Genomic DNA, 26,838 nt, shown 5'->3' with positions numbered 1-26,838 from the left:
TCTTCACCCCCCCTAACCCTGACCTTCACCCACCCCTACCCTTCACCCACCCCTACCCCTGCCCTTCACCCCCCCTACCCCTGCCCTTCACCCCCCCTACCCCTGCCCTTCACCCCCCCCCACGCCTGCCCTTTGACTGACGCACGCACACACCCTGACTGACGCACTCACACACCCTGACTGACGCACGCACACACCCTGACTGACGCACGCACACACCCTGACTGACGCACGCACACACCCTGACTGACGCACGCACACACCCTGACTGACGCACGCACACACCCTGAGTGACGCACGCACAGACCCTGACTGGCGCACGCACACAAACCCTGACTGGCGCACGCACACACCCTGACTGACGCACGCACACACACCCTGACAGCCACACGTACACACACTGACGCACGCACACACTGACTGACTGACGCACGCACACGCACACACACACACACACTGACTGATTGACGCACTGACTGACACACACATACATACTGACGCACGCACACAACCCCTCACAGCCGCATGCACACAACCCCTCACAGCCACACGCACACATACACAGACTGACGCGCGCACACACACACACACACACACACACACACACACACACACACACACACACACTGACTGCTGCACACACACCCACTGACTGCTGCACACACACACACTGACTGCTGCACACACACACACACACACACACACACACTGACACAAACAAACACACACACACACACACTGACACACACACACACACACTGACTGACACACACACACACGCGCACACCCACGCACACACACACACAGACTGACGCGCGCGCGCACACACAATGAATGGTACACACACACACACACACACATACACTGACACACACACACACTGACACACACACACACACACACACACACACACTGACTGACACACTGACTGACACACACACACACACACTGACTGACACACACACACTTACTGACGCGCGCGCGCGCACACCCCCACACCCACACACTGACTGAATGACTGACTGACTGCCGCACACACTGACTGACTGAGGCACACACACACGCACACACTGACTGTGTGTGTGTGCGTCAGTCAGTCTGTGTGTGTGTTTGTGTTTCTGCGTCAGACTCACTGACGCGCGCGCACACACACTGACTGACGCACACACACTGCATGAAGCTGTAAAGGAGGGAGGGGGGGAACTGGATTGATGTGAATGGGGGACAAACAGAGAGAGGGGGAGGGGTGAGGAGAGAGAGAGGAGCGGGAACATTACATCCCGGGCAACGCCGGGTTTCTCAGCTAGTATAAAATAAACGTAAAGAGAGGGTGCATACCATTCAATGATGGATACAAAAAAAGGAACAACAGGACAGTCACTCTTATACTCCCAGAAAGTGAATATATATATCATTTACGTGAATCACTATCCGTATTTGAAGTGTGTGTGTGTATATAAATATATATATACATACAAATGAGCATACAGTAATATTTCCATTTGCTATTTGCCTTGCTATGGAGGGTTTTTGTCACTTTTTTACTCACATAACTTCACATATACATACATATATAATATATATTATATATATATATATATATATATATACATATATATATATATATATATACATACATACATACATACATACATACATACATACATACATACAGTGGAAGTGTATTTATTTACCTACACACTCACTCCACATTTCAGTAACATACATATACATCTAAATAATATTCACATATACACGTTTGCTATAAATGGAATTATTACAATTTTACATTATATACACGTGCAATGAATGGAATAAACACTGTAATAAGTTTGAAATCGCCTATCCGAGCTGCTATGCATGGCTGATCCCTTTTCTCCTGCTTCCTTGAATGTACTACTGTATGAGGAAGATCATGTGACCAGATGCTAGTGCACGTTTAGAGAGAGGGAGGGCAGTGCTGACAAAGGGGTGTGCCTGGGTTTGTGACAGGCCATGAAGGGGCAGTGCCTTAGCAAATGCTTGTTAAAATAGAATACAAGAAAATTGGTCTTTCAAAGTTGTTTTTTTAAAAACAGAAAATGCTAAAAGTATTATTTCTTACTACAGAACTGATTTATTAAAAAAAAACACACATGCAGGATATAGACTGAACTGCAGCTTTAATGTCTCACAGTGGCAACGTTGTAATGCAGAGTCCAGATCTACCTCCAATTTCAACTCCAAAATTAACTCTTGTAGACACTTTTGATGTACAGTTATGATGTTAGCAAAGGAATGGAAGCAGGCACACGGTCTTTCTAAAGGTGCAGTTTATTGTGCCACCAAAGGTTGGACCTTGTGCCTGCTTCCATTCCTTTGCTCGAGTACTTCTGAGATGTCTGGACCTCCCTGGATACAGCGCACCGGCAGATAAGTACCCCCCTCCAGCACCTACCAGCGGTGTGCATGTGCTTCTACATATGACAGTTATGATGTTACACAGCCTTATGGCTAAACAGCCATGCTACAGTGACTTAAGTATCCTATTCACATGCATTTGACTAACACTTAAGGGAGGGGTTTGTCTAATCAACTCAGACTTACAAAATAGTTAATTAGATTATAATTTCTCTCTCAATTGATAGGAATCAGTTCACAAACATACCTCAAAAGCCAATTAAATCTTAATTTCTCTGGTTGGTAGAATGCAGCTCAATGACACATACCCCAAAAGCCATTCCCAAACTGTAACCCTCCCCTCTTCTCTGCTGGAGAAATCATCAGTGCGACAAATATAGAATCCTTGACGTTACTCCTATAAAGCTTTGTGGTAATCTGTGTGCTATTCTATTACACAGCACATCAAAGGCAAAGCATACTTTATGAATTCCTGTTGGTCATACCAAAGAAGTCAGCCCCCAATAGCCCACCACCCACACTCTTGCAGTTCTTCCTATTTATTGCTTTGCTACTTCTGCATCATCACATAAGAACGCTGACTGGAGGACCCAGAAAAGAAAAGGGAAGGAGATCTCTGTAAGGTATTTGTAGTGCAATCTTCTGGGTTAGAATGAGCCTCCTCTGTCTTCGAGCAGTCATTCTCAACTCCAGCCCTCAAGACCCCCAATAGGTCAGGTTTTAAGGATATCCCAACACCCCTGTATTGGGGAACCAAATACTGGAAGATGAAAGGGAAATCCCTTTGCCTATCTGCTCAGCACACACTCATAGTAAACGAAACCCTTTCTAGATTTTAGGCTACCAGGTCTGCAGAGTAACACTGACTTATTTGTTTGAGAATATTATTCCCAGTGTCATTTAACCAATCGCCAAGATTGAACTTCTGAGTTATGTCTGTGCACATGGTTTATTTTTGTGTACAGCACCAATACAAGATTAAAAAAAATATATAAGTTTATGAAAAAGCACAATGCACTTTTGTAAATATATCAGAAAATAACCACTTAAGTGCCAGAGAGGCCAGTAATTCACCATTCACTGAAAGGGTTGACAGTATTTAACATCACTAAATGTAATTGTTAATACATGTTAGGGAACAGCCTACAAGTAAAAGAGAAGCAATATTGTGTGAGCTCCGCATCTGGTTCAATAATGGCTGTCGTGTGTGTGTGTGTGTGTGTGTGTGCGCATCCATCTCTAGCTATGCTTTTGGCATCTGTCCAGGTCCCAAAGAGAAGATGTATTTGTTATTCATGCTGTCTGCTGGTAATATAGATTCCCCTTGCACACACTCTACCTGGCTGATTTTGTTTCCTGTTTTGGGAAATAGATGGCTCCACTCGCAATCGGTTTGTGCCATTTAAATCTCTGCGCTGTAGATGTTTGTATAACTTTTTTTTATTTATATCGCGAAAACACTGTACACAGCGCATTGCAATTTATTTACCTTGTATTGTCATTTTGTAAACAATGGGGGAAAAGGTGTAATGGGTAAATGACAAAATAAGGCAAAAGGAGACCCTGCCCTAAAGAGCTTACAATCTCCGTGGTATGTTGGAAGACTTACAGATATAGGAGTAAAACGTGCATTATTAGACGTGCAGTTATGGGAGGTCAAATGATCTTGAGTTCATTGTAAAGGCATAGGAGTGGCTCAGTGAGTAAAAGACACAGTCTGACACTGAGTTTTAGGAACCTGGTTCAATTCCTGATGTCGGCTCCTTGTGACCTTGGGCAAGTCACTTTATCTCCCTGTGCCCAGGCACCAAAAGCATAGATTGTAAGCTCCATGGCGACTGTCTCTGTAAAACTAGAAGGGTTATACAAACCATTATTATTATAATTATAGAAAGTTTGAATATGGAAAGTGAAGGTGCTTCACTAATATGGAGTGGAAAAGCGTGCTATAGGTAGAGAGAGACGTGAAAAAGGTTTAGGGGAAAGGTTCAACCAAATGATTCCTTTATTACACAGACATGGGTTCTAAATGTAAAAATGTCACTAGTATATTGTGGCCCAATTGGTAGGAGCGCAGGAATTGTTCTTTGCAGCCCTTTCCCATCTAAATGAAAACAGAGGTAAAAGGGTTGAGCATAAGAGTAGGGGTTTAACGAGAGGTCAGACTTGGGATATATATGGAGGTGTAGAGCTTTAAAAGAGATCATTTTTGTATTTTCACAAATTACTAGGAAGCCAGCAGAGAATTCAGGTCTGAATTGGACAATAAACCGGTATCTTGGTAATACAGAGATCACAAACTGACTGTCATGAGATATTAAATATTTTAATCAATCTGGTGCTTCAGAGGTTAATGTAGCTAGTTTGATTTAAAAAATATATATATTGGGTTTAGGACAGGTCAATACTCTTCCTGGGTCTGTCCAGAGCTTCAAATTGGACTTAATTGGTGGGTTATTTATGGCCACAAAGAACAAGATGTGTTTTATGGAGCTGATGGCTTCGGGAGAAGGGCAGTTGTTTTTCTAGAGATGGAATTCTAATAATGCTCTCTTGACCACTTTATAAACAGGATCCTTTTTAGCGCTACTTTCAAAGGCATTCTCTGCAGGGTTTTTGCAAGGTTTCGGGGGCGTGGCTTATTTAACCAGAGTGACTTTATTAAAAATGAGTATCATGTGACGTCATCTAGTGTGTGTACGAAGATACATATTCGTGGCAAAAAGACCAATGACCCCGTACCACACGCTACATGGCCTTTTTAGAGCGGGGTTTTATGCAAGTCGAAAAACCGTCAACCTACTGCACTGACACACTTTATTCGAGCAAATACCCAGTATGTACCTGGCAGATACCTGGAATGCGCCTCTCCTCACCTCTGACAAGCCCCGTTGCGTTTGCCTTCCCAGCCTGGGTTCATGCCTGGCTGATGGGCGGCTGATCTGTTAAATGATAATGATTTGGATTTAATAGGCTGCAATGCTTCGCGTGTCTACCAGATGGCATAAATTCATGAATTGTAATGCAGTATATATATATATACTGTGCAGTATTGCAGCCAACGGGAATAAAATGCTTCAATCCCTGCCGGAAAATAACTCAATGCACTCGGGCAGAAAACAGTCACAAACCTCAATACACCCGGGTATACCCGAATTCGTGGGACTAGCCGAGCTCGAATAAAGTGTGTCGCCAGTGTAGCAGCTGATTTATGACAGAGGTGGGTTTCAATAGGAAAAGAATGGTGTATATAGGACTTAGAGTTATGAAATCCGAATTCAAAAGAGCTGTGTTTTGGACCAAACACGTGAATTCTCATATTTCTACGACTGTGACCTCTCTGGATAAAAACAGAAATCCTTAAACAATATGTTACCATAAGTTTCCCCAGTTATTTTAAGAAACCGTTTTGCATTTACATTCTTTTAATTATCTTTTTCTGTCATCTGAAGCACTGTATTTTTATATATATTAATCAATTCTTTAAGTAATGCTTTGGGGGCTCTGAATGAAGCGTTGCATGTTCTGGAGGGTGTCTTTACATTTTCAGACACGTCTCGCTACAACAGATTTTTGTGTGTTAAGAGCATAGAAAAAAAATATAAACGGGGACCTGAGACCCTGGCAGATGTATTAATTTACATCTTTTTGCATAATTCTTGGGTGGTGGAACCGTATAGATATGATTGCAATTGAGTAACCAATATTAACTCCATTCCAAGTACATTGCGCAGGAGAAAGGTGAGTTGGCTAGAGTAGCCGTGTGTATTAACCCTGGTTGCATATCTAAGTCACGTGCTCGCTAGTGTGCTGTTTGTGACAGATGGTATATTGGGACAGATTGAGAAGAGATATTGTTCATTTGAGGGATCTTTGCAAAAGTGAAAAGTGGTCCAGCTTGCGAGCTGTGTATTAACCCTTGTCCTGCATGCAGATCCCGTTCTCACAGGTGTGCCGTACGTGACACTGACGATATGTTAAATCTGTGTATATTGCGGAATTGGTCTATGCCCGGTGCATGGACGCCACACGTCTCCTTCCTTCCTGCTCTCCAGAGTCCTGCAGATGCATGATGTAGCTCGAGCCAAGCGGCTCAGACTGGAAGGATGTTTGAAAGGATGTCTGTAGGTGGAAATGGAGAGGATTTTTAGGCAGTCGTTTCCAAGTACCCTGTGTTTCTTCCTTACTGCTGTCCTTTCCAATTCACCCGCCTCCTCCCCCACACCCAGTGAGTTACTTTGGGGAGTCCCCAGGACTCCTCCCTTTTTTGCTCTCCCCCCCCCCTCCCCACACTTCCTCCCTTTCCTCTTTCACCCAACCCCCCCCCCCCATTCTCCTAACTTCAGGCACACTTAAAAATATTCACTTTAATTATGAACACCTTAAGTGCAATGTGTCCACAAACTAAGTTCACACTTGTACTGCTAACATACTGGATAAATAAACTGATGAAATTGCGGGATAAGTCCGTCCAGATATAGGTTAAGGCTGCGCTTATAGTACCAGCGACGCGACAAAACAAATGCATTGCCACCATTGCGTGCGCTTATAGTAAGCGTGACGCGATGACCGATTGGTCGCGATCGCTGGAAATCATCACTATTAGATTTTCCAGTGACCGTCGCCGGCACTATAAGCTACCTTCTGTGCACACACCCCCCTCCGTGTGTGTGTGTGTGTGTGTGTGTGTGTGTGTGTGTGTGTGTGTGTGTGTGTGTGTGTGTGTGTGTGTGTGTGTGTGTGTGTGTGTCAGTCATGTGGCAATTTATAATTTTACATTCTTACCTAAACTGGCAATCGTTTTGGTGCTCCTGTTCTAAATCTGGCAAAGTCCTGATTGTAGCTGCTGAGTTACACTAATGAATCAGCACACAATGTATCCGAATATTAGTAAGATAATAACATTGTGACAATAGTCTATTTACAGATCAAACTGTGATCATTTGTTGACAATATTCACAGCAAACAGGAAAGTGTTGCAAAGATTTTGCACTGCTTGGGAGGTGTGCTAAAGCCTGCTATAGAACTCAAAACTCATTACAAATGGCATTGAGTTGAATAAAAAATGACATCTAATATTACAGAACTGATTTATTAAAAAATATATGATTTCACATTTTTCTGCATCAACAGATGATTCAATTAAGGTTCATACTGTAGGAATCACATAAGAAAGTTTGGGCTTTTGGTTTACCAGGTTAATTTTGGTCACCCAATTTTCTTAAAGATCAGATGAAAGAGTTCATGTAGTAGTGAATTCTATGGAGAGCAGGGTTTCTGTTTGTGGAAAGACATCAGTTATGAAAAGCTCAGTCATTTGTCCTTCCTCTAATTATATACTCACATGTTCTATTTCTAGGTACAAAAGTCTGGTGACTGGGAAGCGAGCAAGGGCCTTTATCGCTGTCTTCTGGATCCTGTCCTTTGTTATCGGCTTAACACCGCTTATGGGTTGGAACCGCAGGGACCAAGAGTGCTCTACAAGTACAACAGGAGCTTCCAATAAGAGCTGCACGGTTCCATGTTTGTTTGAAAAGGTGGTCACCATGAGCTACATGGTTTACTTCAATTTTTTTGGATGCGTTCTGCTCCCTCTCTTTATCATGCTGGTAATATACATCAAAATCTTCATGGTTGCCCGCATGCAGTTAAGACAAATTGAGTTGAAGTGTGTCAGTTCAGACAACTCGAGGACCACTCTCCAAAAGGAGGTGAACGCTGCCAAGTCTTTGGCCATCATTGTGGGTCTTTTTGCTTTCTGCTGGCTGCCCGTCCACATTTTGAACTGCATCACACTGTTTGAACCCACTTTTTCAGAGAACAAGCCAGAGTGGGTAATGTACATGGCTATCATCTTGTCGCACGCCAACTCAGTGGTGAACCCCATCATATATGCTTATAAAATTAGGGACTTCCGCTACACTTTCCGTAAGATTATCTCAAAGTACCTTATCTGCAAGAAGGAAAATTTCTCCAAGTGTCCCAATGGCAGCACCAGTCATAGCACCATTCATAACAGACACTTGCAAATCAGCAGCGTAAGTGCTGGCAACGCATTCATGTGATATTCATACAAACTACTTCATTCATCCCATTAGGTATGGCTCACAGTGAAGATGAATCACGTGCATATTTGGGGTGAATGGACACATTTCTTGCTGTGACCAATGGACCACTTTGCTGCTGCACTTTGTTTTGAGACATTGCCTCACCAGTAGTTCTGATGTAAGGTATTGCTGACGCTCTTGCAACCCTGGGTCTAGTGACTGTAGTGACTGTAATAATTTATCTGCGTGGTCAATGATTTAGGTAGGTTTAAGACTATTGGTAACTCCTCCTTGTGTGCTGGTTTGACTCTAGGCTATCAAGGAAAATCGCTATATCCAGATTTAGGATTAGCGGAGATGCATACATAAAGAGGTCTAATATATCTATTGAGTAAATAAATGTTGAATATATCCTATCTAATTTATCTTGGACACTTCAACTTGACATGCATAGTAAATGTTCCTCATGCATTTAAAACAAAATATATATATTAAACACAAATTATCCATACACGCAAAAACCAGCATGCAAGGCAATGTTATGAGCTATATTTACCGGTTTAACATGGGAGCTGCTCTCTTTGTCCTGCCACAGTTGAGTAATTTGTTTCAAACTGTTCTTGCTGTATTGCATGTAGAAACGCGCTCCACAAAAGGAACAAAGTATATGGTCATAAGCAGCAGGAGTAGAATGCCAACGCTGCAAAGACTAAGGAGCCTCTGCACTGGTTGTGTAGTGTAATTATGTCCTAAACCTTAAATTCCACCGATTTTATTGTTTTACTTTGCACACCATCTTATTTTGATATTGGGTGTGGACATTTTTCTTATGTCTGCAGTTCTGGAAAGATGATGCATCTATTTAAGCAAAATAAAAAAAGTGATCACCGCTAGTTATTACCCATATTAGTGTATGAAGCGTTGTTTCCACAATTTTGTTTTAGGATGAAAATGCACTGTTTTATTTTTAATTTTTTTTTGCAATATATAGATGCATCAAACGTATAGATTTTTAAAGATATTGGAGAAACTTTAATCTGGCTGCTCTAGCACAGGCAATGAACTTAGGTTGTTGAAACAATTCTAGCTGTAATAATATGTGGTATCATTATTCTTCTACTTGTACATTTAGACACTATAAAACCCTCTGATCAAATCCATACATTACAAAAATGAACAGTCCAGGCCCTGGGACAAGTTGTGCCATAAAACAATCTAATTCTTAGTACACATTATATTTCTCTTTACTAACTGGACCTCAGAATCACTCTGAATAATTCAGACTTTATATTGCTTTGCTCTTTGGCAAGGTTCAATCAGAGAACACAGAGTGTATTGTATTCCTGGAGGCTGATTGCAACCACAAGAAAAACCTATGGTTGAATGAACTCCGGAAAAATAGAGCACAAAATACTAAAACATCCCACATCCCTTAAGTAGCTGTTGTTGTAAACAAAATATTTATACACTTGTACTATTTTTAGGGTTGCAGAAGGAAAAAAAATTACCGTAGAAACTTGAAACCATCACCTGGTTTACAACTTTTCAGCAAATGAGCCCAGTGCTCAGGTTGTTCTCCACAAGCATGTCCATTGTATTAGACAATCTAAGGCTCACTATTGTGGCGAAGGGCGACAAATCTGTTTTCCACACGGCTATCTGTAAGAATATACTGTATGAAAACAGCTATGCCATACTCCAAGCATAACTATATAGTAGTACTACTGTAGGAGAGCCAGATTACTATATGAAAGGACCAGTTTAATCATATACTTGGACACGTTGCACAGTAGTTAATGCAGATACTAGAAACATACATTTGGGGGAAAGTCAGAGGTCTCCTGGTGGTTAAGCAAGCTCTGACTTTGCTCCTCACAGATTAACGTGTGAAATAGTAGCCTGTTTATAGAGGAAAGTTTGTGAATGTGAACAGTGAGGGAGCTTAATGCAGTGCAGTCGCATCCCACCCAAGGCATTTCAAAACTTTTGATAACCTTTTTGATAGAATAACTTTTATTTGAATACTGTGATTTTTAATAATGTACTGTTTTGCACTTGAATGAAAAAGAAATGCAGAATTGTACAATCTTGTAAAGGATTTGTTGGTTTCAGTCCTGTACATTCCTAGGAAATGCACGTGTTTCTTCTTGATGTAAAGTGCCAGTTTTTGAAAATGAGTTTGTTTTTTAAATAAAATATAACAGAAAACAAAATTGCTTCATAGTTAGGCAGCTACGACAGATGCGTGATTTTGTTCCTGTATTGTGAGCAGTTAAATATAAAACATCCCTTTAATCAGAGGTTCTACCATCTGTAATGTGACTTCTTCCGGGAAAGGACCAGTACAAACAAAACAGTGTTATATATGTATATATGGGTGCTTGCTACTTAAGCATGGGGATGAAACCGTGTACCCAGGCTGCAAAATTACTCCACATCAACACGATTGCGTGGCCAAATAAATTCATATAAAGTGAAGAAGAATTGATCACCCCCAAGCGATCCCAGTGGATTTATGGATTTTATTTTTCACAAACTATTCAGGACATGGAAATATTTATATTTTACGCATTGGAAATAAATGTGTTTTTTTGTTTGTGCACATGGGATATTGTTTAAAATGAAATACTATGCCTCAGATCAAGACAAACTGATCGAAGTAGGATGAACCTTCATTGTGTTTCCAAGTACAGTAATGTCTTAGGATGAATAACGTGAAAATGTTGCTGATAGCACAGAATTGTTATTATGCTTCTATGTACAAACTCAAGCACTAACAATGTAGATGTATAGTAATAGGAGAAAAAGAATTACACCAAACATCTGATGATGTGTATCGTGTGTACAACACACGGCTAATGCAGAAATGCTAATTTTAATTATAGGAACATTATTTGCCTTATTTATTGACGTGTCTTTATTCTAAGTACGTAAAGCTTAGGGGACCAAGAACAAATCAATACAATTGCCTTGTAACGGGCCTCCATTACACTTCTTTCTTGTCCACAAATAGAAAGGAAAGGGTGTTTCAAAAGTGAGTCACAAAGCATTGGAAGCGCCAACATTTGTTCAGTTTTTTTTTGCAGAAAATGAGAGTTATTACCCATTACAGGACTGTATTCCATTGGTACTTCCAAAATTGGTTCAAACAAAAGTCAGGCTTCCACTACAGATGTAGCCAGTTATTGGACCCTTTGTGGCTCATTGGCGTGTTTCTACGAGTTAACGCATTACTGTGCAAGCAACTTGAGCTGCAAAATTGCGTTCCAAAACGCGCAATTTAGTGCCTTACTTACAGCATGGTAGCAGGTGCAATAACATGGTCTATATCTGTACTTCTCAGGTGACCTAAAATGTGTTTTGTACAAATTACCATTGCTTTTCCTTTTATGATTAGAACCTTAAATGGAGGAAAATTATTTTGTTTTGTAGAAAGTCCTCTTTAAATGAAAGCCCTGTGATTTACACTTTTTTTTTTTTTTTTTAAAGCGATCTATTTTATAATTACACTTTTTTTATTTTAATCATCGTAATTTTGCCACCTGCTGCAGAGTTTATTGGAAGTCCTAATGTATAGTGCAACCTGTGAAAATGGTACAGATGGAGTGCTTTCACTTTATTACACAGCCAATATATGCTGCCAAATTGCACTGGAGCTTTAAGGCGTAGTGTGAATGTAATTTGGAACGGTTACATTTGAAATGCCTCAACTCTTCAGTACAAAAGGAGCACATATAGTGCTGTTTAGTAAAGACTTTTTGGTCCTTACAAAAAGAGAAGAGGTACAGCCAAGCTACTGCAAAGATTCTTTGTACCTTTTTATACTGTGTCCACTATAGATACAAATAGAACCAGTCTACGCATAAAAACAGACATACTCAGAAAAGGATCACTTTGGCCAGCTGGCATGCCAATGGTCCCTGCAAGTAACAACATTCAAGTATCCATTACGCCTTTAGTAAAAAGCACCCTCCAGTTTTAAAGCACAACTCCTACTTCTAGTGATTCTTTTAAAGCATCTCCCGCAACTTCTTTCATGTTACTTACTGGCGTAAGACACTTTACCAAAAAAAGTAAGTTTGAACAAAAGCCGTGTGTTTTTAAGATACTACAGTATTATGGTGGGTGGCTTCCTTCCTATGCGGTCACAGAGCACGCAAACACCAACTAATCTCTTCCCTTCAAAATGAAACTTGGTTTAGAAGGCTGATATGTATAATAAAAACACATACCATGCACTGCAGTACAGTCCTTTCCAGCTTTAAACCAACCATTTTCTCTGTATGGTTTATAAATAATTCCATGTCCCTTATCACGACTGCTTAATTAGTTGCGATTACAAATCCATTTGTCTAAATAGGCTAAATTTAGATTCCCTGCCGTGACTCCCTTAAGCCAAGTAATTTAATACTATTCATGTCTCTCATGATTTCTGTGGTTTTCTGCATAACAGAACAATGTCGGCTGGACATATTAAAAATTAGACATTCAAATGAACAAAGTTGGCTTTTCAAAATGGTGATTTCAGCAGCAATGCTTGGAAACGCCCTCTCCCACATAATGTGTCCTGTAATCATTGTCGTCTAGTCATGTACCTGTAACAGCTGACTTGTTGCTGTAATGTTTATTGACACTTGTATAAAAAAAATACAGATTTTACATTTTTTAAAACCGCTCTTGAGTAGTGTTATTGTTTTTCACAATTCTCTCATGTGGCTCAGCTTAGTTTCTGACTTAGAAGAAAAAGAGCAAAACAGTGCACTGCCAGGGAGCCAGGTGGTGTAAATATAAAAAATCTATTTATTCAGCAACACTTCACAAAGAAATACCCCCCAGGGGGTGAGACAGTACCTCCTACGCGTTTCGGACCATGGGGGTCCTTTATCAAGTGCACTGTTTTGCTCTTTTTCTTCTTACTGGACTACAATCTACAGCTTTGCACGCCCCCTGGATGAACTATGTCGGAATCTCACTAACAGATGGAGTGGGTAAGAGTTTAATATATATTATGTGTGATTATTATAGATGAGTACCAGTTATACAGTAGCACTGTTTTGTCTCCAATGAGGGGTCACTAGAGTGCCTTAGGGTATAATAGTTGGTCCCCTTCAGGAGACTTATGTGTCTCAGAGGTGACTCACATATCACATCTCTTAGTTAACCCACTCTGCTTTTCAGTCCGTCCACCAGTCCAGTTTATTACTAAAAATAGACATTTTGGAATTTCCACTGACTTTAATGCACCCATTCCACCCTATACCCCTAGATTCTGACTTAGAGCAGCAATTTGTGCTTTAAAAAATAATAATAATAATTAAACCATCTGAACTGGATTCCTGAATTGACACCCAGAGATATTCACAGTTGTATCCACAGAGCAAAAACGTGTCTCCTGGACACAATAGGTTCAGCCTCACTACACCACGCTACTGGGAGCTCAGGCCCAGGTTTCTGTACTGTAAGCCCAGTAACTATATGTATTAAGCAGCTACTGTGTGAGGTTGGGGGAGTTGCTGATTTAAGCCCTTCCTGCTTTTAGCAATGAGGGTGTTAAAAGTGATACTGATTTTAATCTACATTTTGCTGGACCTCAGGCAACATTGGTACCTATGGAGAGTAACTGGAGAAACAGGACTGCTCGTTTTAACATATTGAATCAGTTTGCAGATATATAACGTACGACAAATGTTTGTCCTTTACTCAGTGTGTAGACTACGTCATTCATTAAACTGTGATGGTGACTTCAGAGGGAGTGTCTGTGGGATCCTGTCCCTTTCGCCATTATGAACAACCGTCTAACTTCAGTGTATAACTGAATATTTCTATGCTTTTTGTTCCTTTCTCTACACAACCCCACAAAATAATGGTTTAAATTGATGCAATGATACACACCCCTTGCATGAAGTGCAGAAGCAATCAGGGCTGTTACGTTTTGTTTGTTTTGTTTTTTAACCTTTTAATGTTTCTTGTTTTCTACATTTTTTTTTTTTGATCTTTTTGGAAGTTTGGCTGCCTTTTTTCCCATACTGTTTTTTAATTGCTGGCTGTGTGCATGAAGGAGAAGTAGAAATAAGAAATCAAAATATATTTAATAATTGTATGCTTTTATTTTCTTAAATTACATGTTTCCACAACAACATATTTACAATGGGCACAGATCAGAGAACTGTATTGAAGTATCCATTGTGCCATCTGTACACAATTAGCACCTCGTCCGGGATATTGAGATCAGCTGCCAATATTTTCTTGCATCCAGTCCAGGCCATTATATTCACTAGTCTTCTTTGGCTAGTAGTATGTCACTCATCTGTTTGTCAGAAACTATAAGCTCCTGGAAACCTCCCATGGCTTGGCTAAGGTAGACAGCAAGGATGTGCTTACACTGTAATTGAGAGCATCCACCAGTTAGGAGAAGTAGTGAAAAATGCAGATCAAATCATGACCACAATGTGGAACCATGCAGGCTGCCGAGTGTTGCCGTGATTCAGGCTCTAAGACAAGATATCAATATGAACACTAGCTCCTCTGGATGACGGAAGGAAACGTCTCTTCTACTGTACAAAATGTCAAGTGGAATACCGTTACCATAGCACACTGGGTGGATTTAACCCTATGCAGGTGAATGGGTGCTTACAATTAGGACCCCTCTGGAGATGAAGGGTTAGAAAAAACTGCTAATGAGCATAATAAAATTAGCACAGAATGCTTTAACTATTGCCAAACCGCAGAATAGCTGTCACAATTACTGCATTTCCTACTATCGTGTTATTAGATGTTCCGATGCCCTGAATGTCTGATGATTCATTAGGTCACACAATCTAATTAGCAGATGATATAGAAGAAAAAACAAAAACAGGTAAGCCGTTTCTTATTGGGAAATGTTGCTTTTGGTGAACAGCATAACGCAGGCACGCCTGGGGGAAAGCCTGTATTTCCGACTTTACTGCCAAGTTCTGATCTTGTTGGCAAAATGTTTGAAAGCTGCAGCACACATTTAAGAACAGAGGAAGTAATATAGACAACACCCTCCAAGAATGTGTAATATGCCGTTCAAAAGAATGGACTGAAACTACCAGAATTATAATATGATTTTTATTCCTTGAATAGGATTAATATCCATTGATCACTATAATTCACAAGTGTCTCCATCTCTTACAACCTTATTGCTACCTTGGCATGTTATACATCGATTTGAAAGCTCTTTGCTGGTACTTAGCAGGACATTTGTTGGATGTTGGCCACAAAATGTCACTAAAGGTGATTTATTCAGTCTTATCAAATGGGAGATTGGAGGCTAAAACAGAGTGCTACTTTTACTCCATCTCCCACCACTCGGTCTTTGAAGTCATTTATAAGCGTACGCTTTAATACGGATACTTGAACACTAAATTCTACAAACTACAGGTCGTGAGCCAAAATCAGTATAACTTGTGCTTCATTTGCATTGCATCCCATGCAGGCAGTACTGGTAAGGATTAACAACAAAATCCAAAAAGAGACACTGTTTCAAAAACGTGTACACACTATCATACAACACAATTTTTGTGATAAAAACAGCAGTTCAAGTGCTGACCTTCCTAAGGCCGCGCGTATAGTGCCCGCGACGGGCGATGCGTGATGTCGCCGTGAGCAAAAGTTATATTTCGCTTTGCGGCGGCGCGGGCATACTGGCATTTGATTGGTTCAGGGGCTGTCACATGAGGTGACAGCCCTTGAAAAATCAAATATTGCCAGCTACCAAAATTTGCGATGCGACATCGCGCGGTCGTGCTTACTATAAGCACATGCGGCGGCAATGCATTTGTTTTTGGGCGACACGCGGCCTAAGACTAAATGAACCAGTGACTGCAGCAAGTGTAGAGGATTACTATGCTGTGTGATGCTATAAGACCCCATTTGCTTGAATGGCCCATAAGGTGTCTTTTGGCATTGGGCTTTTGTAAATATGGTTTAAAATCTGGTGTCATTTATTTTAAGTGAGGCTCCTTTTATAATATAAATATATTTTAAAGTGGATTTGTGCATGTGGTATACTGACATTTATGAAGGGGTTTTGTCTTCCATTACATACCCTTTTTTATATGTATATGGAAATCGCAGTTAGTCATAACGAGAAAGTGCTATAGACATAGTGGTGCCAGGTTAAACATGGCTCTATAAAGCATGGAAACAGCCCATAAATGAAATGAATTATATTTACATGCATGTTGCCTTATAGCATCATCACCCGGAAAGAAAGACCTACATTTTTTTTTCTTTTCTAAAAGAACCCATAAAACGAAATGTTTAGCTTTAAAGATGATTGAACCTCATTAGGCAAGACGACAATTACAACATGTTTCTTATCGGCCAAGCTTGAATTTTCCCTATAACAATTGGTTCCTTGATTCTTGTGCTTTGCACTTTTATGGTATGAAGTAGCTGGTGTTATTTTATTATGTCTAGTATTTCTATTGTCATTAAATAATGTTAGGGGGGAAAAAACAACCTTCACATAACTGACAGTCCGATTTTATGGGTAATCAAGATATATTCTTGCACTTGGGATCTATAAACCATACTTTTTTTTTTTAATCTATTGTAGGCTCCAGACTAATGACATTTTGCAGCTGGACTGTTTGTTATGATAATGAAAAGGTTTGCAGGTCGACACTATGACATTACTGGAGCTGTTGTTCATGAAGTCTCCATAACAACACGAGTCAATGAGTGTAGCCAGCTGGCCTCAATGAACTCAGATTTTTATTTTTTTTCTATTTTATTTTGTAGGGTGTCTAATTTGAGGTTTTATGTTAGTGCTATTGTAAATAAGGTGATTTTTGATGACCAACATTGATTTTGTTTTTATTAAGAATTTCATATTGGTTGGAGCCTTCTGTCTGGCCTACTTCTTTCCTCCCGTAAGCAGAAAAGCCTTTATTTGCCTGATGGGACAGTGATGGATGGTATACTGTACTGTACATATATAACAAAAGCAGTAAGGGTACCTCTAGGCCTGGAAGGTCACAAACATCACGCTGTACGGATAAGGTACCAAAGCAAATGGACTTTTTCTTACATATAGGATGTCTAATTATTTTAAATTAAAAATCAGTCCTGCTCTGACAATAACTTCATTAAAAAAGATTAAAATCTATCTTGCGATGTACACATAAGACAAAAGAAGAGAATGAGGGGGCCGATTTAATAAGTTAAGTCCATAGGAGATCTATTATCACATAAGAGGTACAGATGTAGCAGGCTTCGTTGTTACCTTTTAGTGGATAAATTCTAATCTTCTGCACCAATACTGCCATTGAATCATGCGGAAATGCTGATAATCTGCTTTGTAACAGGACAGTGTTTTTTTTTGCAACATCTGTAGTATGCAAGCAACCATATTGACATTTAAACATTATACATATACATCACAAATACCCTAAAAACCTTGCCCACTTGAGGCATTGAAACCTTGCCCATCTCTGAGCCCACTAATTGCATCTGACATTTGTGTACATCTTTTTAGCATAAATAAAGCAGATATTTTGCCACCTGTCGGTCACGTGCAAACAACTTACCAACATGTTCTCGTTTTTCCTTAACACAGAAAATGAAAATGCAGGGCAAGAACAGTAATGGCAGGAGGAATAACAGGTGTACAGCTTTCCAGAACTTCCAGTCACCTAATGCAGGACAGAAAACAAAACAAAGAAAATCTAACTATGCTGATATCGTAACTCTTTCAGCCACTTCTGTGTCGCATTACAGGCAATTCGTTAAGAAGATAGTTTGTCTGTTGCAAATGTAATGTATAAAACAAACTTCTTCTCTTCCACTTACCTTCCCCAAGAGATTTAAGAAGGAAATATCTGACTGCCTCAAGCTTGCCAAGTTCTAAATCTGACCCTTGGCAGAAAATCAAGTCTCAGTAGCATATGGCTATACCTGGATAATATTTGCTAAAACAATGGCCACAAGTAAATTGGTCTGTGCAAACATGTTTCTAAAGATTGCATGCAGTGAGGACAAAAGCAGCGGCTGCCCAGTTTATGGTAAGAAATTCAAGAACCTTAATCTGTGTGTGTGTGTACCAGGTAAGAGGAATAGAAATGGGACATGTAATAATGCACACATTTCACTTGTTACTTATGCCGCTATACAGAAAGGTAGGAGAAATAAATAAATAAAAATAGATGTGTTTTCAATTCAATACAATTCAGAGCAGGCCCCTGTCATTTAAGGGGTTAAATGTGCCCTGATACGATTGACAAAAAACAAAAAAAGTTTCTTTAATAATGCAAAAAATCAATTATGTTTTTGTTTTTCCTTTTTAATCCCATCGGTGCCAAGAAGTTAGTGGTACACAGTGATAACCTGACCGCACCTAAATTCCTTTCTTACTGCCCTAAATGGAAGAGGAAGCTTTACCAGCTCTGCCGGGTGAAAGGTAAATGTCATACCGCCCAATAATCACGCATGCGCCAGCGCTTGTGGCAGTCTTGGAACAGCCTGGTGGCACGGACACGTTTTATAAAAGCAGCCTTCATAAACCAGTATGAGTCATTGTAGATTAAAGCAAATTTAAATTATATTTACCCTGAGAAGGAGCTTTAAAAATGTAGCTGTGTAAAGAGATGCTCGGTATCATTGCATTGTTGGGCTTCAATTTAATTTGAGTTTTGACTTTGATGTGGCAGTGAGAGGCATGCTAGGAGTCCAGACAAGGAATAATACATGAGTGGATGAATTAAAAACATAGTACTCTAAGCCTTGGTTATTTATTCTCATAACCCTGCTGGGAGCAGAAAACATATGCTTATTACTTTCAGCTACGACTCCGGAGTTTCAGACTTCTGTGTGTGCATGGAGGTCAGGTAGGGAGCTTTCAGTACTCAGGCCAGCTCCCACGCTGGGAGAGCACTCTTGCTCCTGTCAATTTGAAGTGGACAGTGGAAAGAAAGGGATCCGGTTACACTTAAATACATACTTGGTGACCAAGATCTGACTGATGGAAGGCTTCCATTAACACAGTCATGAGCTCCAAACTGCTTATGTTATTGCTGTAACTGCACAGTTTGTAGGACGATACTACTTTTCAATTAGCAATAGGTAAAGGGGATTCCATGGCAAAGAACAAAACACGGAGTCCAGCTCAGGCTCCTGAAATCACATTAATTACAAAGTATTTTCTTTCAGGCGGTGCATGGAATATAATGTAGAACAACCATCAGAAAAAGGAAGCAGAATTCTGTCTTTGCACTCTTGATTATATATTTATTAAAAGCGCTGTAAGAGGGTAAAAACCGCAGACAAAAAAAACATTAAACTTTTATACAAGAGGAATACGTCTACAGTACTTGTCATCACTCCTATGGGACTCGCCTATATAGCACACATACAAAATATATCTAACAATTCAGATAATATACAATGATAGAGAACTATATCCAAGCACCGCAATCGTTGCGAAGTAGAGCGATATGATAGAAAGTTATGTGCCTAATTAAAGCCCCAACTGTGTAAATCTCTAACAGCAAGAAAAAACAAAAAAGTGTAAAAGCGCCGAATGGGTTTTAGGTTTGAATATGGGCAATGGAACAGAAATAAAAAGCAAAAAAAAAAAAAAAAAAAAAAAAAAAAACTAAAAAGGTCATGTGACATGAACCAGTCCGGTGCAAGTGAGTGTTTGCTAATATTGAAGGTGGAAAATAGATGAAGATATAATAATCAAAGTAAAATAATCACAACCCAGTGGTGAGTGCAGCTTCTGATAATAGGGAACCCCCCGTCCCTAAAATGACCGTTACAACAAAAAGAAAAAAGTAAAAGAAGCGCAGACAGTGGGGGTTGTGATTAAACTAAGGTACTTTATTAAAAGAACTTGTCCCAAGAAAACATACTCTGGGACAACAAAGGTATCAATAGTGAATGGTAATAAAACAAATTATAAATATATATAATGCTGGTTGAAAAGATATGCGGTAACACTTGGTCAGTTTACAGGAGATTGAAAACGGGAATTGCCCGATATGAAGGTCTTAGTCCTGTAGGTAGTGCACTGCCCGGGCAGGTATTAGTGAAGAGGGGTACCCCAGGGTTGAGACAATGTAGGAAAAGCTCACCCTTTTGAATCTTGCAGATCCTTTAGGATTTTTTAATCATTTAAATAAGAATGAATTGAATTTAACATTTACACATGAGCATCATCCAGTCACCATTAATTTTTTAGATTTAATTTTATTTAGCGAAGGGGACAAAATTTTAACTAAAACATTTTTTAAACAAGTAGATGCCAATAGTTATCTAGAGCGGACAAGCAATCATTCAAAAGCTTGGATCAACAACATACCCTATGGGCAATTTTTAAGAATTTTTAGAAATTGCTCAAAAGACTCAGATTTTATTGAACAATCAGAAGTACTTTTCCAAAATTTTTTAGCAAAAGGGTATAGCAAAGACAAACTAGATGCAGCACTTTTAAAGGTGAAGGGGCAAAACAGATTGAGCTTAATACAAGAAAATAAAAATAAAAATTCTAATAAGAATAATAACAATAAGGAATTCCCCAATCAAATAGACTTTCAGCCAAACGCAGATCACAAAGATAAAGATAAAGACGAATGTTTATTCATTACAAAATACACTGGGGCCAGTAATGAAATTAAGAAGATTCTCACTAAACATTGGGGTATTATTTTAAATGACCCGGTCATAGGTAAGACATTAAAAAATAGACCAGGGATTGTTTTTAGAAGAGCAAGAAACCTTAAGAATGTTTTAGCTCCTACAGTTTTAAAACAAAACAAAACTAATCAGAATGCACTAGGAACTGAACAAACAACGTGGTTACCATCATGCCCAAATGGTTGCTATAAGTGTGGGCGTACAAATTGCCTTACCTGCAAACACATTAAAAACAAGTGTACCGAATATACATCAAATGTCACGGGAGAGAAATTCAAAATAAAACAGTTCATTAACTGTAATACAACATACGTTGTCTATTTGCTAAAGTGTCCCTGCGGCCTATACTATATAGGCCGGACGAAGAGAAGCCTAAAGGAACGCTTCACTGAGCATAGAAGGAACATTTTAAGGGGTTTTCTTGGACATGGGGTCTCTCGTCACTTTTTAACGGTCCACAACAAAGATGTAGGAGGTTTATCGATTGTGGGCATTGAACACATCAGCCATACAACTCTAAGGGGTGACAGACTTCTAAAACTTAGGAAACAGGAGACCTACTGGATATTTAAATTACAAACGATGAGTCCAGTAGGTCTGAACGAAGAACTGGATCTTTTAGCCTTTCACTAGTTTGAAGTCTGTCAATCACAGCCTTTATATGACAAGAAAGCTCAAAGATTAAAAATAAGATTAAAAATTAAAAATATAGATAATAATAAAAATAATAAATTAGTAATAAGAATAGAAATAATGGAGGTGAAAAACAACAGAGCTGACATCACTTTTATATTTTGTTTTATTGTTTATTTTATTTTTAATAAATTTCATATCAAATGTATATTTTTAAACATAAATTAATTATCTTATAGAAATTTTTTTTTTTTTTTTTAGTATGAACCTTAAGTTATGTATTTTTAAGAATAATAGATTATATAAATAACTGTTCCAGAATGATTTATTTCATTTAATCTATGTAGCAATATACCTTATGTATTATTTCTCTGTCTATTTATTTTGAACTTTCAATGTGTCGTAACAATCCAGCTCATATATAAATCTGAACACTGAGAACTAATAAATATATATAATGGAAAATGTATAATATCAGAGAAACCAAAATTTATTTACCATTGAATGTTGGTGTCTAACAGTGACCACCATTATTTAAATTATTAAGGAATGTATTCAGTTCATTTTATTGTATTATTAACTGTTAAAATATCAATCTTAATATCAATCTAATCCAAATGTCTATTTTAAATATACCAACATGCACTTATAAGTTTTTAAGTACTTTGTATAAACTTTGTGTGTGTTCTTTTTGTTTTTTGTTGTGACATGAACCAGCCATATATACTGTTTGCACCATTCTGTACCAATAGTGGTACCTATATGAATTTAAGTTCAAAATCAATGAGCCATTAATTGGGCATCTAAACGATTTCAATCAACTGAGCTATAAATTATGAAGGAGCATGGTGTAACTTTATCCCTGACGAAGCCTTTTGGTGAAACGCGTAGGAGGAGGAGCAAATAGAGTGTTTGCTTGCCATTGTGTGCGTTTGAGAGGAGCGTTTAACATTACTCGCCGCGCTGTCCGCATGGTCATTTTCAACCATCAGGAGAAGTAGCGCTGAAAGACGGAGCCCAGAGACTACCGGGAAGGGTCTGTGCGTCACAGCCGGAAGTGACATCAGACCTGGACACCCGGAGGGCTGCGTGGTATCGCGAGGTGCAGCACATTCAAGCTGCGTGCACCGGAGCATTTATTTTGTGATCTGAGGGAGGACAGGACCATCAAGGATCTGCAAGATTCAAAAGGGTGAGCTTTTCCTACATTGTCTCAACCCTGGGGTACCCCTCTTCACTAATACCTGCACGGGCAGTGCACTACCTACAGGACTAAGACCTTTATATCGGGCAATTCCCGTTTTCAATCTCCTGTAAACTGACCAAGTGTTACCGCATATCTTTTCAACCAGCATTATATATATTTATAATTTGTTTTATTACCATTCACTATTGATACCTTTGTTGTCCCAGAGTATGTTTTCTTGGGACAAGTTCTTTTAATAAAGTACCTTAGTTTAATCACAACCCCCACTGTCTGCGCTTCTTTTACTTTTTTCTTTTTGTTGTGTAAATCTCTATCCACTGATGCTATATTGGTATAGAACTCAAGAGTAATGAACTCTCTGTAAACACACGAGAGCTATAAGGACAATATAACTCATGGGAGGCAACACCTGGTCAAATAACACTATAGTTAGACATACACAATTTTAGCAAGCTCAAAGCCCAGACCCATAGTATTATATACAGTATTTAATCGTGCCAATTGAAGTGCTACCAGGAAAGTGATCTCAAATATACAACGGTAATACAAAGAATGCACATTATTTAGTTAATTTCTATATGTTTTTCTTCTCATAGGTATGGGTCATTTAGTGAAAAAATTTTGCCAAAACATATCAAGCCTGCAGCCATGTCAAGGTGAACCTTATCACCCGGTCCTACGCTGCTAATATTGTACCTTGTCCTGTATTTCCTCACTCTATAGAGAAAAGAGAAAGCAAAACAATAATAATTATCAGCATGATATGTATGCAGTGACTATGATAATATTATACTTCCCACGCTTATTGCTATTGCAAAGGTCATTATCACCTTTCTCTGGATTACTGCTTTCACATGTGTGCTTGGACATGCTGATTAAATCATCTTTCCTATAACAACAAGCATGGAAAGTATATAAATATAGATTTTTTTTGCACTTTTTTCAGATTTTTTCTCACTATATTTCTTAAGGCACTTCTGGCTTCTAACCAGTTTTAACTGCATGCGCACATATAGTGCTCCCAGATGTGAACCCCTTTAGGCACTGCATACATGTCATGCATCCCATGAGATCCCACTGAAAAGTCACTAAACTGCATCTAAAACAAAGTACAAACAAGTAAGAAGATTACACCTGTACAAGGTTTGCCTAGTGATATTACATCAAAGTGCTTTTTGATGGTACCAGACTCATTCCGGAGAATAGTTAAGTCTTTATACACTCATTGCCAAGACTCATTCCTAAGTTTAATTAAGTCTTTATTCACTTATTGCTAAAAGCCAATATGGTTTTGTACTAAAATATATATATATATATATATATATATATATATATATATATATATATATATTATAATTACCAGATGTTAGTCCAGCAAGGAGAGACAGCACACAAGGAGTAAACTTTCAAAGTGATGTGTTGAAGAGATGAACACTCAACACTAGTTTTTGAGTGTTCATCTCTTCAATACATCACTTTGAAAGTTTACTCCTTGTGTGCTGTCTCTCCTTGCTGGACTAACATCTGGTAATTATTTTTATTATTCTCTATGGGACTAGCATTTGGATTTAAAACAGTATTTGTGTGTGCCGGCTGCTGCTACAAGATATATATAGTGACATAGTCCCAGATATTAGGCTCGATTTAGATCAGAACGTGCATAAATAGTGTAGTGTAAAAGGATCCAATCCAGCGTCACATTTACTGAGGCTGGTGGATAGAAAGTCCAGGCAAGAGTTTATAATGGTCCTAATTCCCCTCACCTGCTCTCCTAATTAAGGAACAGGTATTTGTGGCAGGTTTGCTGCTTCAGGCTCCTGGAGACTGTGGGCACGCCGCTCCCCTGGATTCAGTTTGGAGAGGACGCCACCTTCACGTATTGCAGTATCTGGAAAAATTGCACAGAATCTATCGGGACTCTGTCCCCATCTGACAGATAAGGACTCAATGTATATTTCTGTACCTAAAGACTGTGGATATTATTGCGTATATAGTAACCCTAAACGGGAGTGTGTTATTTAAGCTGGGAACCAGGTTAGTTGGCCAGCCAATGAGAGAGAGAGAGAGAGGGGGAGAGAGAGACGCTGTATAGTAAGTCTCCCATAGAGGAGTAGGTGTTATTTTTATGATTTTGTTTCTTAAAGTGACAGGGTGTTGGAAATATTTAGTGTCACTGATATACTTACTTTACTTTCCACCTCTTCACCCACGGATGGTTCTAGGCGACTTCCACAGAAAACTTCACTTTAAAAAGATCCATGGAAGTTATTTAGCTGGATATACTCAAGGGGACACTAGGCCCAAGGGTCGACAGAGACCATTTTGTTAGAAACGGGGGGCGCCACGTGAAGGCAGGGTTGTCAATTGATAATGAGAGGCTCTATATTCGCATCAATTATCCTTGCCCCCTGTCACAGATATAAACTGTTGAAGTTCAATTGTCTGAGTGCCTCTAATGTGGATGGCAAAGTAGCAGTCCCCTTCTGAGACTAAATAAAGCAGGCAGAAGCCTGAATAACGCAATATAATGCTTCATATTATCCTTTTGTTTCTCTAAATAACCCTAGAAGACTGTCGTGAAGAGCCCAGACAGACGGCAGCGCTACAAAAGAGAGCCGTTTGTCACTATTTAAATATATATATATATATATATGTGTGTGTACGTACGTACGTACACAAGAAACCTGAAGTTCAGGGCACTCAAACAGGTATATCAAAAATATATAAAGTTACTTATCTTTGCAGACAGGGTGCTTGCAGAGCAGCTGGGATCAACATCCAGCCGTGAAAATGGACACTATAAAAATAAACAATACTGTAGCACTCTCTGTAGGGTATAAATAAGGGTTTAATCCATCCATCAAGCAAGCATAAGGGGTCAAATACAGAAAAAAGGAAGCGACGTTTTGGACCTCCCGGTCATTGATCTAGCTCCTTTATCTTGGAGCTAGATAAAGGACGGGGAGGTCTGAAACGTCGCTTCCTTTTTTCTGGATTTGACCCCTTATGCTTGCTTGATGGATTAAAACCTTATTTATACCCTACTGAGGTGTGTTTTTTTTTTTTTAAAGGTGGAGCTGCCATAGTTAAGAAGCTGCAGGATACATGTAGACACAAACCGAAAGGAATATTTTTTCCTATTGAATAAACAATATCAAGTACAGCCTCAGCTGGCTTCAGGCTACAGGGCTTTGTAAATTCCGGATTTTGTGTTCGTTTTCTAGCAGTGCTACCAACTTCAGTCTGCTGTATGTTTCCAATCATTTCAACTGACACTCTGACGCAAATTATTTTGTCATCACTACACAAAACTAATCTAGCTATTGAAATGTCAACATCTCATAATATTTCCATCAAAGGAAACTCATCAGAAATTATTATAACTTTATAGATTTTAGTCACTGTCACGGGGGACCAGGGAGTTTTGTTCACCTTTACCTTCCGGGATCATTTACTACCAGACGGCACAAAAAAGTTGAATAAATAGGTTTATGCGGGAAGCCCGCAGACATAAACAAAAAGAGGGCAATACATACCGTCTGGGGGAGACAGCCTCAACTAGGTGCAGGGTGCCCGCTATAGTAGGCTTACCCTGTCCGCTCCACATCCAGAAAACACACGGTACTCTTTTCAGGAGAGCCGCAGTGCTCTCCCCGCTAGTGGGAGCTCCGTTCTTGGACTTGGTCTGAGAACTTGGCCGCGAGAACTTGCTCCCAGCGTTTATCCTCCGCTTGGCCAAGCTGCTCCGGCACCTCAATGCTGAGCCCTCGCCAGTCGCGTCACTCGACTAAGCCTGGAGCAAGAAGGATCGTTCTTCAGTACTTGGCCACGTCCTCAGAACTTGTCCTCAGCTTGGCCGGGCTTCTCCGGCACCTCAATGACGAGAGC

At 39.5% G+C, this 26,838-nt stretch overlaps 2 protein-coding genes across 4 annotated transcripts in view; one reads left to right on the top strand and one right to left on the bottom strand.

Moving 5' to 3' along the window:
• Positions 1 to 13,121, top strand: part of ADORA2B (adenosine A2b receptor) — an 81,394-nt gene extending 68,273 nt beyond the window's left edge. For both annotated transcript variants that reach the window (XM_075594173.1, XM_075594174.1), the window contains one exon: positions 7,760 to 13,121. In XM_075594173.1, the coding sequence (XP_075450288.1) occupies positions 7,760 to 8,465 (706 nt within the window). In that variant the 3' untranslated portion in view covers positions 8,466 to 13,121. The remainder of the gene's footprint in view (positions 1 to 7,759) is intronic.
• ZSWIM7 (zinc finger SWIM-type containing 7) overlaps positions 5,607 to 26,838 on the bottom strand; it is an 80,017-nt gene continuing 58,785 nt past the window's right edge. The window contains exons 5-6 of one of the 2 annotated variants that reach the window (XM_075594175.1): positions 18,005 to 18,109; positions 5,607 to 6,522 (exon numbers count right to left, since the gene is read on the bottom strand). In XM_075594175.1, coding sequence (XP_075450290.1) covers positions 6,406 to 6,522; positions 18,005 to 18,109 — 222 coding nt within the window. In that variant the 3' untranslated portion in view covers positions 5,607 to 6,405. Of the gene's footprint in view, positions 6,523 to 14,523; positions 14,830 to 18,004; positions 18,110 to 26,838 lie in introns of those variants that run through there. The other variant, XM_075594176.1, reaches the window with a different exon arrangement.

The sequence above is a fragment of the Ascaphus truei genome, chromosome 3, assembly GCF_040206685.1.
Source record: "Ascaphus truei isolate aAscTru1 chromosome 3, aAscTru1.hap1, whole genome shotgun sequence".
Lineage (NCBI taxonomy): Eukaryota > Metazoa > Chordata > Amphibia > Anura > Ascaphidae > Ascaphus > Ascaphus truei.
This window is presented reverse-complemented; position numbering and strand designations above follow the sequence as displayed.